The 14,392-nt window shown below is 42.6% G+C and overlaps 1 protein-coding gene across 3 annotated transcripts in view; it reads right to left on the minus strand.

Moving 5' to 3' along the window:
- Nucleotides 1–3,517: 3,517 nt before the first annotated feature.
- The window catches only part of PPP1R7 (protein phosphatase 1 regulatory subunit 7), a 29,106-nt gene continuing 18,231 nt past the window's right edge, over nt 3,518–14,392 (minus strand). For all 3 annotated transcript variants that reach the window (XM_061636679.1, XM_061636678.1, XM_061636676.1), the window contains exons 4-10: nt 13,397–13,462; nt 12,408–12,538; nt 10,252–10,414; nt 8,359–8,475; nt 6,872–6,976; nt 5,523–5,609; nt 3,518–3,922 (exon numbers count right to left, since the gene is read on the minus strand). In XM_061636679.1, the coding sequence (XP_061492663.1) occupies nt 3,746–3,922; nt 5,523–5,609; nt 6,872–6,976; nt 8,359–8,475; nt 10,252–10,414; nt 12,408–12,538; nt 13,397–13,462 (846 nt within the window). In that variant the 3' untranslated portion in view covers nt 3,518–3,745. The remainder of the gene's footprint in view (nt 3,923–5,522; nt 5,610–6,871; nt 6,977–8,358; nt 8,476–10,251; nt 10,415–12,407; nt 12,539–13,396; nt 13,463–14,392) is intronic.

Below are 14,392 nucleotides of genomic sequence, written 5' to 3' on the forward strand. Positions count from 1 at the left end.
TGGGCTGCCTTCAAGTCAATCCTGACTTATAGTGACCCTACAAATAGGGTTTTTATGGTAAGTGGTATTCAGAGGTGGTTTACCATTGCCTTCCTCTGAGGCTGAGAGGCAGTGACTGGCCCAAGGTCACCCAGTGAGCTTCGTGGCTGTGTGGGGATTCGAACCCTGGTTTTCCAGGTTGTTTAAAAACAAGATTCAGGCAGGACATGGCTGGGAAAGTTGGAGTGTTTACTTTTACAGGATAGGCATTCCACAAGTCTACATGGAACTGCATGTTTAAGGCACAGGTCACAGTGCGGTCTCAATTTTTTTCCATGTCTAACCTAAAAACCTACATTTCTGTAATTCTTTCTCACTGTGTCAACTGAACCACCCTTTGATTTTCAAAATAGATTTGAAAGTTGTCGTTAGGATACCCTCCCTTATTTCTTCTTAATACTGTTTTTTCCCACTAGTTTTTCTCCAGTTTTCTTGTCCCTTCTTTTCAGCATAAGGTGACTAGTGTACGCTGGTGCAGGGATGCAACAGAGAGAACAAATTGGAGATCACTATGTCCATCCACTCCAACCTGTGGTGAAAACTCTCAACTTCAGTTAGGTAGCTGATCAATAAATACTGCAATGCCCATTAGGGCCAGGTGGACAGGAGTGAAACGTTTTCACTCAAGGCCAGTAAGCATGATCAATAACTCTGTTCAGCTTGATCAGTGAATTGTTTTCCTAAAGAAAACACTGGCACTCTCCATGCAAGCCATGTTTGTTATGTGCCTTCAAGTCCATTATGACTTAAGGTGACCCTATGAATCAGTGACCTCCAGTAGCAGCTGTCATGAGCCACCCCGTTCAGATCTTGTAAGTTCAGGTCTTTAGCTTCCTTTATGGAATTAATCCATCTCGTTTGGTCTTCCTCTTTTTCTACTCCCTGCTGTTTTTCCCAGCATTATTGTTTTTTCTAGTGAATCATTTCTTCTCATGATGTGTCCAAAGTATGATAACCTGTTTCATCATTTTAGCTTCTAGGGATAGTTCTGGTTTAATTTGTTCTGACACTCACTTATTTTCTTTTGCGCTGTCCATGGTATCCGCAAAGCTCTCCCGACACCCACATTTCAAATGAGAGGATTTTTCTCTTATCCGCTTTTTTCACTGTCCAACTTTCACATCCATACATAGAGATGGGGAACACCATGGTCTGAATTATCCTGACTTTAGTGTTCAGTGATACATCTTTGCATTTGAGGACCTTTTCTAGTTCTCTTAGCTGCCCTCCCCAGTCCTAGCCTTCTTCTGATTTCTTGACTATTGTCTCCATTTTGGTTAATGACTGTGCCGAGGTATTGATAATCCTTGACAAGTTCAATGTCCTCACTGTCAACTTTAAAGTTTCATAAATCTTCTGTTGTCATTACTTTATTCTTTTTGATGTTCACCTGTAGTCCTGCTTTTGTGCTTTCCTCTTTAACTTTCATCAGCATTCATTTCAAATCATTACTGGTTTCTGCTAAGAGTATGGTATCGTCTGCATATCTTAAATTATTGATTTTCTCCCTCCAATTTTCACACCTCCTTCATCTTGGTCCAATTCCGCTTTCCGTATGATATGTTCTGCGTACAGATTAAATAAATAGGGTGATAAAATACACCCGTCTCACACCCTTTCCGATGGGGAACCAAACGCTTTCTCCATATTCTGTCCTTACAGTAGCCTCTTGTCCAGAGTATAGGTTGCACATCAGGACAACCAGATGCTGTGGCACCCCCATTTCTTCTAAAGCATTGCATAGTTCTTCATGATCTACACAGTCAAAGGCTTTGGTGTAATCTATAAAGCACAGGGTGATTTTCTTCTGAACTTTCTTGGTCCGTTTCATTATCCAACGTATGTTTGTGATATGATCTCTAGTGCCTCTTCCCTTTCTAAATCCAGCTTGGACATCTGGCATTTCTCACTCCATATATGGTAAGAGCCTTTGTTGTAGAAATTTGACCATGTGGTATACTGAAAATAGTATGGGACTTGGACCAAGGAAACCCTGGTTTAAATCTCTGTTCAGCTATGACACTCACTATATGCTGCCATTATTTCCTTGTGCCAAAATGTTTTTAAAAAACAGTATCTTCTAACTATTTGCTGGGGCCCCTTTCAGAGTTGTTGCAATGTAACTTTACAATGCAATGCCTTCCAGGATGTTTGGTAAAAATAGAAGACCATTCACCTCCACTGCCAGCAAATTCAAGAGGTATAGTTATATTTATGGCCAATAGCCTCCATGCAAACTAACGCTGGTTTCTAATTCATGCATACATTTTGTCAGTTACTCCTATAACCAGCCTATAATATAGCATATTGCTGTAAACTGCCCAGAGAGCTTTGGCTATGGGGCAGTATACAAATGTAATAAATAAATAAATAATTTTCTGCCTACCTAAACAACTTTGTTATAAAGTTGTGTGCGCCATCCCACCCTACTCATCCCTTCCCCTCTCCCCAAATTTCCATCCCCTAGGACAATCTGCCAGCAACTTTCCTGCGGGAATGATCCTATGGGAGAGATGAAGGCACCCCCAGTCTTGCTTCCACAGGGTGATCTATTGCCCTCTCGGAAAGATCTTGATGTGTTTTAATATGTTAATATTGTCCTTTGTGTTTTTAAAGTATGTAATTTAATGTTACTTGTAAGTTGCCTTGGTAGAATTTATATCCTAAAAGGGGGACTGTAAATAATTGTAATGAATACAGTAAATAAAAAAACAAGCTGGCAATATTAGTCTTAGTTCAATCATCAAAAGGACTGCTAATTCTTCTCTCACCCCCTACATATTGTCCCAAGAAGAATTTCACCCACAAGCGGTGCAGCTTATTCTACCATGTTTTACAGAATGCAGGGTGCATTTATGAATCAGCACGAAGTACACAACATGTTAACACATATTGCTAAACAGCATCCCAGAATAAGTTTGCATGCAGATCAGATGGCTAGGATGGTAAACAGAAGCATATGGAACATAGCCATGCTTCTTCAGTGCGAAGAACCAGGATGTGATTAACTATCATTTCCAGTGCAAATATTGACAGGTGTAATAGCCCAGCTCATACACTGTGGAATAGTGCAGACTGATGGAAGCTGCTAAACTAGGCAGTTCAGACTGGCTTACATCTAGATGCCTCTATGTTCATTGGACAAGTAATGATGAATAGTCCCCCCCCCAGTTTAAGAAAAGGTATAGAATTAAAGAAGACTTTCTGCTGTGCAAGTCTCTCCCCATTCCCATTCTGTGGGCTTATTTTGATGTATAAAATACCTCTGATGCCACAACTCAGAACAGTTGTTTCAGAGGCTACTATTACTAGGTGTCACTGACTATGAAAAAGCTTAGAGGACCAATGGGTGGGCTTGCAAATCTTAAAGACCAGAGGTACCTGATGCTTTACAAACAGAAGATGCTCAGGTTTAAGAGTGCACCTCTGGACTCGGTGCTAGATTGCCTAACAGGAACAAACACTGTCACAAACAGGAGACCTCACACATTCAAGATTTAATAATAATAATAATAATAATATTCAAAAAACAACAAGAGTGTGCATTATATGCAAGGTCTGAATTCAGTGCTCTTGGTTAGCGGTTTGCTCTGTAAGTGTCAGAGGGCTGAAGACTGAGGGTGCAGTGTGGATAAAAATCCCAGCTGTGACACTCTGGCAGGAAGGAAGGAAGGAAGGAAGGCAAGGGGGATGGATTGGAGATGGTTCAGAACCGGACAAAGGTGGCATCAATCTGCCGGACAGATGGAAGGGCCAGCATGATTTTGCGTCGGTACTGGGGATCTTTCTGCAGCGGGTTTCGCTCTAGGTAGACTGTTTCCAAGTTCTTGGCTCCTTTCAGCTCATCCAGGTCACTCCAACACTCAATGAGGTTATCGTTCATCTGCGGGGAGGAGGGAACACGCATAAAAGAGAACTGTCAGCAATTTTTGAGATATGGATATGTAATTATCCATAGCTGCCAGCCTGGTGGCATTTAATTCATGCTCATTCCACTGTAAGACATAAGAGAATGAGAGTGAAAATGTTGTTCAGCCTTCCTGATATCCCATAGGTTTAGGACAGGGAAGGGAGACCTGTGGCCCTCCAGATGCAGTTGGACTCCAACTCCCATCATCGCCAGCAAATATGGCCAATAGTCAGGGATGATGGGAGTTATAGTGCAACAACATCTGGAGGGCCACAGATCCCACATTCCTGGCTTAGGACCTATCAGCAGCATAAAATGAGCTCTGTTTTAGCACCAACTCTTCCATGAGAAAATAGGGTTGTGTGCATTAGCTTTTAACTTAATAATGAGAGCTTATTCATGCTTCTCATGCTACATAGGATGTGAGCTAGTGAGAATGAACTGTTTCTCAGAATGAGCCAGTATTTGCCAGAACCTCATAATGCTGACATGACAGAACAGGAGATTCAGTATGGATGAGTGCATTTCAAAAGTAATACCCATTTGGGAAGTCAACTTATCTTATAAGCCAGCATAAAAAAGTAATGTAGAGACAAGGAGTGGAGAAATTAGGAAGCCTCAAAAGGAGCAAGGAGGATATCACACCTGAGGTTTCAGTTCAGCGTTAGTTAATGGGGATGGGCCATACCTCAGTAGCAGAGCATCTGCTCTGCATGCAGAAGGTCCTAGGTTCAATCCCCGGCAACTCTACAGGCCTGGGAATTTCCCCTGTGTGAAACCCTGGAGAGCTGCTGCCAGTCAGTGTGAACAATATTGAGCTAGATGGATCAATTGCCTAACTTGGCATAAGGGAGCTTCCTATGTGCTGACCCAGACAGTTTTGAAGTTTTCCTTTCCAAAGGCAATTTCTTGACATTTATATGTCAGGCTTGCACAAAATGAAGGCCCCAGGAAATAACTAGTCAATTGCACTGTTTGTCACTTTATGAAAACAAATACCCTGTTTTTAGGTTATATAGGCTGCATGCAAGCCACCCTACGGCAGCTCCTTACTGCACCAGCAAGATGATGCCAGAAACCCTGGGCCAGGTGGGGGGAGCCCAGACTGTGGCACCTAACCACACCAACACTACCACAGTTCTCTGGAAGAAAAATGCTGGGATGGTTAGGGACCGCAGCATGGACTTTTCCTGTATGGGCTGGGGCTTCTCCTGTTAGTCTGATACCACAGGAGGAATCCACAGGAAGCAACTGCTTCCACATTGTTACCATAATCTAAGGAGGAGTCCTAAGGCCCACCCAGTAGCAAGGATGGGATGAGAGTATGCATTCTTCCCCCTCCTTGACTGGACTGAAAAGCACCTGGTAGACTGAGTTTTTCCAAATGTGCATTTTCTGAATTCCCAATTTCTGACCACTTCAAAGGACAACTTGGATTTAAAGTTTTGTCCAGAGAGTTGGAAACTATCTTGCCCATCGGCAGCTACTAGTTCAGATCTACTAGGTCAGGGTCTTAATTTGCCATTCTACTAATCCACAAGCAATTCTCTCTCCCCTTTAGTCTCAGACTTACCCAAAATTCTTGGAGCTCTGTTAGATGGGTGATATTTTCAATCTTTTTGATCCTGTTGGCCGCAATGTCCAGCATTGTCAATTTATTCTAAAATAAGCATAAAGAAAATGTAAAGATTTTCACTCTGCATCCTTAGACCAAGCAATTAGTGCAGGTGTGGAGAACCTATGGCCCTCCAGATGTTACTGAACTACAACATCTGGATAGCTTAGGTTTCCCACACCTGCATTAAAAGAATTTAAGGGATGTGGTACATAGCAAAATATCTGGTGTTCAGCAACCATACGTACGGTACTGCCAGCTGTCCTCCCTAGCACAGAAATGACTTTTGGCATTTGAACAGAGAGGCCGGGCAAATTTATTGAACTAACTGGCAACTAACTTAACCGCAAGGTCAGTTTTGGACAAAACAACAAGATTAAAGGTCATACACCCTATTCTCTGGAGAGGTGCAACCACTGATACGAAAGCACAACTTGTCTCCCCAAATACTACCTGGAATTCCCTCAATATTGCTTTATATGGCCAAGCATGGCTAAAAGCTCTGCTTCTCCCTCTCCAACAGAAAAATATAGTCCTTTTGTCTGCCCTCCCCGGCAAAAACTCAATTTCATATGCTGGTTATCATTCTCTCTGGTCTTGTCTTACATTGGTCGACTCACCTCTATTCCAGTGTTGTTGTTGTTATGTGCTTTCAAGTCGATTATGACTTATGGCGACCCTATGAATCAGTGACCTCCAAGAGCATCTGTACTGTTGCCAAAATTACTCACCTTTCTTGTAACTGACTAAATTAAGACCCTTCCTTAAATCTTTATGCAAGTTTCTTCCCCACTACTGGATCCTGCATAAGCTTCTCATTCTTCCCTTCAAACCCCCCATGGTCTCCCCCCCATTTTATCTCCACACTTACATCCAGACACATCCCTGCCTGTGGCCTTCGCTCATCTAACACCACCACCCTCAATAGGGCAAAGGTCTCCTGCTCCCTCAAATGACACTGCACTCTCTTCCTTGCTGCACGTTATCCCTGAACTGCCTCTCAGAATGACACCTCTTACTTCTTGCAGATCCTTCCTTCAAAATTCACCTTTTCCCATGAAGACTCTGGGACAACCTTCTAGTCTCAATTCCCTACTGTAAGCCTACATATGCATACCTAAAGTAAATGCATATTATTTCCCTATTTAATATCACCTCCATTTCTGTTCACTTTCGCTGTTGTCTCCCTTGCATCTGTTTCAAGATGATAAGCCTCTTGGGGTAGGAAGCTGTCTGCTCAATTCTTTGTCAAATGCCACTTACATGAGTAGCGTCGAATAAAGAGATACAAAGAAATAGAAGCTCACATTGTTTTCCAGCCCTTCAATGACTTCTATGCCATTGTGGCTGAGGTACAGCTCCCGCAGGTTCACCAGATTCTGCAGCCCTTCAATCTTGGTCAATCGATTGCTCTAGAGAGGTCATGAGAAAAGTGATAGAATCAGGTAACAGCTTTACATACCTCTCTGCTGAACAAACTACATTTGCATAATACATTTTACCCTGAGAAAATCACTCTGACAGACACCAAACAGCTGCACAATATCATGTTGGGAAGGCACATAAGACACTTCGGCTTAGGTACATTACAGCAGACTTGAGGTTTTCATTAATCTTTCATATAGTGGCACAACTCTGGTCTGCATCTATGCTGTTCAAAAGGAGCATGTGAAGTGGCACCAAGTTTTTTGCTTGCTTGTTTTAAAAGTGAAGGTGCCCTTTGGATAATGGAAATGAACAATCCTAAATACAATCACCTAATTAAATAGCTTCCAAAACCAAGAAGCATATTTATAGCAAGAAAGCATTAAAATGTATTTGATGGCATGTATTCCATTTCAAACTCTAAATCAGGCATGGGCCCCCAGATGCTGCTGGACTCCCAACCTCCAGGAGCTGCAAGTGGCATGGCCAATGATTATGGATTAGGGGAATAGGCGGAGGGGCACAGGCTCCACGCCCCTGCACTAAATAGATACTTGACAGGCATTTAACACTTGATTTAACAGGCATATGAATAATTTCTGTAGCAATATCCTTTTGTAAAAACTATGTAACAGACAAAGAACAAAAAAGCCATTTTTTAAAACAGTAGTGCATCATTTCGTACATTTGTGGCACAAAATTAAACCTGTACAGGTCTTCCCTGGTCAGTTTTATGAAATATCAGACACGAGTTTCCTTATACTGTGACTTAGTAGAAAAGATGTGATAGTTAAGCAGTACTTACTGGAAGGTTTGTGTTGAAGCAAAACATGTTATGTAAAATTTTTGCAATTTATGAAGTAGAATTTTCAAATTGCCTTTATAACTTAGAGGGTTCTTATTTTCGACTAGAATTTTGATTATACAGCCAGTGTGGTGTAGTGGCTAAGGAGTTGGACTACGACCTGGGAGTCCAGGGTTCGAATCCCCCCATAGCCATGAAGCTCGCTGGGTGACCTTGGGCCAGTCACTGCCTCTTAGCCTCATGAAAACCCTATTCATAGGGTCGCCATAAGTCGGAATCGACTTGAAGGCAGTACATTTACATTTTATTTTGATTATAGTGTAGAAACGCAACACCTGATTATTGGAACACCCTCTACTACACATCAATAGCTATGGTAATGGGGATGGGAGGGGAAAGAAGATCACAGAATATTAATCTGAACTATAATTGCCTCCTTTCATTCACATAAGTTTCCAGTGTATTTGTAATTCTAGTTTCAAAAGGTCTAAATGGCGATTGCTGCAAAGTCTATATGATGGGGGATAGCAGACATGATAAATAAGGGAAGTCCAGGGCTGGTACCTGTATACTAAGCACTGTCAAGTTTGTCAATGCATCCAGGTTCTGAAGCTTGGTGATTTTGTTCTTTCCCAGAAACAGGCTGTCCAGGTTAGTCAAAGTATCAATATTCTGAATTGCCTGCAAAATGAGCATAGCAAATAGCATTACAATCCTTGATGCTGATAAGCGAACTTCTTGCAACACATTCACCAGTATCAAGACTGTAGCACAGCCAGCTAATCAAAGTTGCCTCACCCACTCCTTTACCACGAACTTGTGTACTGAAGATGCTCATGATTATTCAGATCAGAAGTCCCATGCTATATGTCAGACTATTTCTACTTTGCACTGCCCAAACAAGCTGAATCTAAATAGGATACACAGCATGGGAAGCACTGGAAAACAGAAACTCTCAATTTCAAGTCTTCTTTGTCATTCTTACTCCCGAAGTAGCTTTGAAAAGAAACTCCTTATGAAGGTAGAATCACTAGGGCAGCTCATTCAGAACAAGTGGTGTGCTGAATCTCATTAACAGGATCAGGGCCGATGCTAAAGGGTGGCCAGGTTGGGCCCTGACCAAGGGCCCCGGCGCCCCAGAGGGGCACCTCATTAGGGTGGGAGAGTAGCGCTCTCCTGCCACGGATCACAGGGACGGAACTTCCAGGCCACCTGCCCATTCACTCACTCCACCTACCTCTCCTGTGTCCTGCTGCTGTGCATGCAGGACTGCCATCAACCAAGATGGCAGCAGAGGCTTCTTTAAGGGGCTGATGCCCCTACCGCCATCTTGGTTGATGGCAGGCATGTGCGTGCATGTAGTGTACCGTGTATGTGTGCCATCAACCAAGATGGCGGCAGGGGCATCAGCCCCTTAGAGAAGCCTCCGCTGCCATCTTGGTTGATGGCACTCCTGCGTGCACAGTGCACGCAGTAGCAAAACACAGGAGAGAGGTAGGTGGAACAGGCAGGAGCCACACGCCTGGGGCAGACTGGTGCCCAAGGGCTTAGTCACGCCTGGCAGTAGCCCTGAACAGGATGTACCTTGTAAATTATTAAGCACGTAGGAAATCCATGCAGAGCTGGAATAATGAGATATTGTTTGGCAGAATATTTGGGGTGGAGACAGGGTGGGCACTGTCATTAAAAGAGAAATTATTATCTAAGGCTCAAGAGTATTTTTCAAAACAGGCAATCACACAAAGGGGCTGAAAGATAGCATGCTGACTACTCAATATAAATTCTGATATTATTTCACTGATGCTGGATAGTACAGGTACAAATACTATTCTCTCAGGAATTTTTCTAACATCTTATTTCATTGTGTGAGCTTTTAGGTAACTAGTTCCACTCAACATCACATTTTTTGTTGGTTATCAGCTTACCCTATTTTCATTATCTTGCTTTATTTTTTTTTTGTCTGGAGATCACCATTTCTTAAAGGACTATCTAACCTTGCTAAATCTACAACTTGGCTTTGTTCCACCTTCAGATCTATGAATTCAGCAGTGTACAGAGTTACAAGGCTTCTTTCCTCCAGTACTTTTAAAAATTTGAGCCTTCTTATGTAATAAACTGAAGATGAACCTCTGTGAAGTGCTTGGAAGAACCACATGCTAGTCACAATCAACTGTGATGCATTTCCCTCTTTTGTTTGAAAATGGTTTTCTTACGTCATTCTCAGAAGGTGGAGTAACACATTTCCCCCAGAAATCAGGGAAGTAGCGAAGGAAAGGGTTTGAAAGCCACGTTGGACACATTTTTCTCTCAGTGCTCCTTTGCATCCCCTTTGAATGTCACTGTTGCAGTCAGCAGCAGCAGATTTGTAGCCTGAAGGTCAGTACTTCTCCCCCTTCCTGTTTGACTGGTTTCTCAGTTGCGCCCAGAAAGGATCCTCACCGACTATCCGATACCTACCCTGATTCGATTAGATCCCAGCTCTAACATTTGTAATTGCTGTAAGTTGCTTAGGTTCTCAATTTTACTGATTTTATTGTTGACCAGGAAGAGTTTTTTTAACTGAGTGAGTTGATCCAGCCCTTCAATGTGCCGTAGAATGTTAAACGAAATATCCAGGACCCTAACAGGAAACAAAGGAAAACACCTTAAAACTAAGCAAGGCTTAGGCATCTTCCATCACATTGTATCCCAATCTTGCTCCAAGGAGCTCATGGTGCCATATGTGCAGTTATTTCATATTTTATCCTCATGACAGCTATGAGAAGTTGGCTAGGCTGAGAGAGTATGGAACTGGTCCAAGATTACTCAGTGAGCATCAGGCCCAATGGAGATTTGAACCTGGGTCTCCCTGGTCTAAGTCTATTACTGCATTCACTACACCAGTGGTGGAGAACCTGTGGCCCACCAGAAATGGTTGAACTCCAACTCCCATCATCTCCAACCAGCATGGCCAATGGTCGGCCATGAAGGGATTTGAAGCCCAGCAACATATGGAGGGCCATAGGTTCCCCACCCCTGCATTCCAACATACTACATGCACACACACAGAGAATAATTAGGATGCAGTTCTATGCCTAATTACTTGGGAGTAGCCTCATTGCACTCAGTGGGACTTACATCAGAGCAGACATGTACAGAACAGCACCGTTCATTTAAAAAGAGATGAACTATATTAAAATTCTGATAGCCTGCTAAGGTTACAGTATGACTACTGAGAAAACTGTACTAGCAAAGAAACTCCATCAATGACTCAGGAGGCTTTAACACAAACTGGGACCTCTTGCCATATTGCAATTATGTCATAAAACACAAGAAGAGCCTGTTTTCAGCCTCTGATTTAGGCAGCAATCCCAAGTACACATTCCTGGGAGTAAGCCCCACTGAACACAGTGGGATTTACCTCTGAGTAAACAGTCACTGGAGTGGGCATCAGGAAGTTTATCACAAGATGCATAGCATGGCCTGGTAGACCATGGTTTTAGTTGGAACAAGGTAGATGTATTTGAACTAGTCCTTAGATTGTAGAAGCAGAAACATGCATTTCAAAAGTTTGGAAACAACCAAACCCCTCTTATAAACAGCTTTCAAAAGTCAGTTGTTGAGTTTTTTATAGTATTGATTTTATTGTTTGCTTTATAGTTTATTGTTCCAGTGCCACTGCAAACCGTCCAGAGAACTTTTGTTATCGGGACCCGATATAAGATTACCGTTAAGGACTCTGATACAGAAGATGATGCATGAGAGTAGGGATGCAGGCTGGAGAGAATTCCAGTGAAGGCCTATTGTAACTGAGTTACCGAGATTCTGACACACGTTTGGTCTGGGGAACTTCCTGGAATCCACTGGGCAATACAGAAATCGCTGCACATGTCTCTTGTAGAGCATACCAAGATACAGCCTGATCCTAAAGATGTGTGTGAAGCAATACATGTTGACTACTCAGCAGAGTTGGGAAATCAAAGTGAACTTTGTACATATTGGCTGGAATGAATCTTCTGCAGATGGAGTGGTAGGTCACTGCTCGTTGGATGAGAAAAGGGTTGCATATGTAGGGTGTGGAACCCAAAACTGGACTTCAGTAAAAACAATTGGAAAGGGTAAAGACAAAGATTTTGACTGAATGCAAAAGTAGCTATTAGTGTCACTTAAGGAAAACTAGTGTTTCAAGGAGGTTTGTGATGGAGTTGGGATTTGAACACAATCTGTTTAGACAGTCTGACACAACATCCACTGAAGCACCCTTGCAAAACACAGGAAGAAGGTAAAGTACACCTGACTGACTCGATTCAGTTATCAAGTCAAATCATGGTTGTTGTTACGTACCTTCAATTGTGACTTATGGCAAACCCTATGAATCAGTGACCTCCAATAGCATCTGTCATGAACTACCCTGTTTTGCACAGTGGTAACCAAATTATAGTAAGAGCTATTTTATAATTTAAGAAAAAGCAAACCAATGCACTACAATAATGACAGGAATTCTGAAAGAGAAAGAGATATGGGAACATCTCTTATCAGTATTGAAAGAACTTCCCTGGCTTCCAGTCCATTTCTAAGCATAATCCAGAGTGCTGGTACTTACTTTTAAAGCCCTGTGCAACTTAGGTACTCACTCAAGTTCTGTCAGGGCCTCCAAGTTCTCAATCTTTCGAATCTGATTGTCATAGAGATCCAGTTCTCTGAGACTCTGCAACTGTTCTAGACTCTCAATGCGCTTAATCAAATTTTGACGGAGACAAAGAGTCTAATGGGTGGAGAGAAGTTCAACAGAAATGTGAAAACGATGATACACAAGTCTCACTTCTAACAGATGCACTTAATGCCACACATATAACAGTTTTGAAAATAGTTCTGGGTGGGTGGATGTTACCCTTGGCTCCAATTATTTGTCGTCCTCCTGCTCCCAGAACCTTTCCTAAGAGTTCCCTCCCCACCCACCAGAAGGCAGTTCCTTCAGCATCCAAAATGACTTTCCAAAATGACATGGCTGCACTGCTCACCTATGGAGACAGAGGACCAAAACTAACGACAAGTAACAAACATTTTTGCATCTCTTCATGTTCTTTTTAAAACTTAAAAGCAGCTATAGGGGCCCTTGACTGAGTTCAGAGCAACAATGCTTCCTCCCATGCCACTTTCCTGTGTAAAATGGGCCCCTGAAGTTGCTATTAGCCCCGCTCAGGAAGGATGACAAGTACCTTTATTGTGCCCATCTTTTCCCACAGGGAATCTGTTAGTAGCTCTCTCTCTGTCAGTTTCAATTGGAGAAGATGCTGTGGAAGTGTGGAAGTGCTGAACATGCCCTCTCCCACCACTACAAGGCTAAGCTAATTCTCTCCAAGGCTACTTTCAAGTTTGTTTTTTTAAAAAAAGAGGTTGGGAGAGCCCTTTATACGTAGTGTGGCCCACTGCAGAATGTTATTAGTGTCCTTCTGGGTGCCCTCTGCCTCTCTCTGCCACAAAGGAAGCCACTGCAGCACGATGCTGCATCCCCGTAGCAAGAGAAACATAGCAAAGTGGTTTGGCTACCATGCACACTCACTCAGGCAGCAGTGGTACAGCTATATATGCTCAACCAGAGAGGGCTTCTTAAGAGTCTCACCTTTACTTTCTTGAGCACCTCAAACCCTTCAATCTTGCCAATTCGGAAGTGATTCAGATCAACATCCTGAAAGGCAAAAAAAGCCAAGAGTGTCTCAGCAGTCATGCAAAGGTTTATTTCAACTACCTGTATGAAGGTAGTTCAGAAGCACAGTGCCTTGCAAAAGTAATCAGACCCCTGACCAATGCTCTCATATTACTGAATTACAAATGGTACATTGTAATTTTGTTCTTTATATTTTATTTTGAAACACTGAAATTCAAAATCAATTATTGTAAGGCGACATTGGTTCATGGTGGGAAATGTTTGCAAGAAACATAAAAAACTGAAACACGTTGCTTGCATAAGTATTCAAACCCACACATTAATATTTGGTAGAGCCACCTTTCACTGCAACAACAGCTTTAAGTCTTTTGGGTAGGTATGTACCACCTTTGCACACAGTGTCGGAGGGATTTTGGCCCATTCTTCTTGGCAGATTCGCTCCAGGTCATTCAGGTTGGTTGGATGTTGCTTGTGGACCACAATTTTCAAAGAGTGCCACAGATTCTCAATGGGACTGAGATCAGGACTTTGACTGGGTCACTGTAGGTCATTCACTTTTTTGTTCTTGAGCTGCTCCAGTGTTGATTTGGTCTTGTGCTTGGGATCACTGTCCTGCTGAAAAGTGAATTTCCTCTCAAGCTTCAGTTTTTTAGTGGACTGAAGCAGGTTCTCTTGCAGCATTTCCCTATATTTTGCTCCATCCATTCTTCCTTCAATTTTAACAAGATGCCCAGTCCCTGCTGATAAGAAGCATCCCCACAGCATGATGCTGCCACCACCATACTTCACTGTAGGGATGTCTTGAGGCATGGGCAGTGTTAGGTTTGCACCACACATAGCGCTTTGAGTTTTGGCCAAAAAGCTGTATCTTGGTTTCATCTTACCACAAAACCTTTTCCCATATCACAGCTAGGGCACTCTCATGCTTTCTGGCAATCTCTAGACATGCTT

The sequence above is a fragment of the Rhineura floridana genome, chromosome 7 (assembly GCF_030035675.1).
Source record: "Rhineura floridana isolate rRhiFlo1 chromosome 7, rRhiFlo1.hap2, whole genome shotgun sequence".
In the NCBI taxonomy this organism is placed as follows: domain Eukaryota; kingdom Metazoa; phylum Chordata; class Lepidosauria; order Squamata; family Rhineuridae; genus Rhineura; species Rhineura floridana.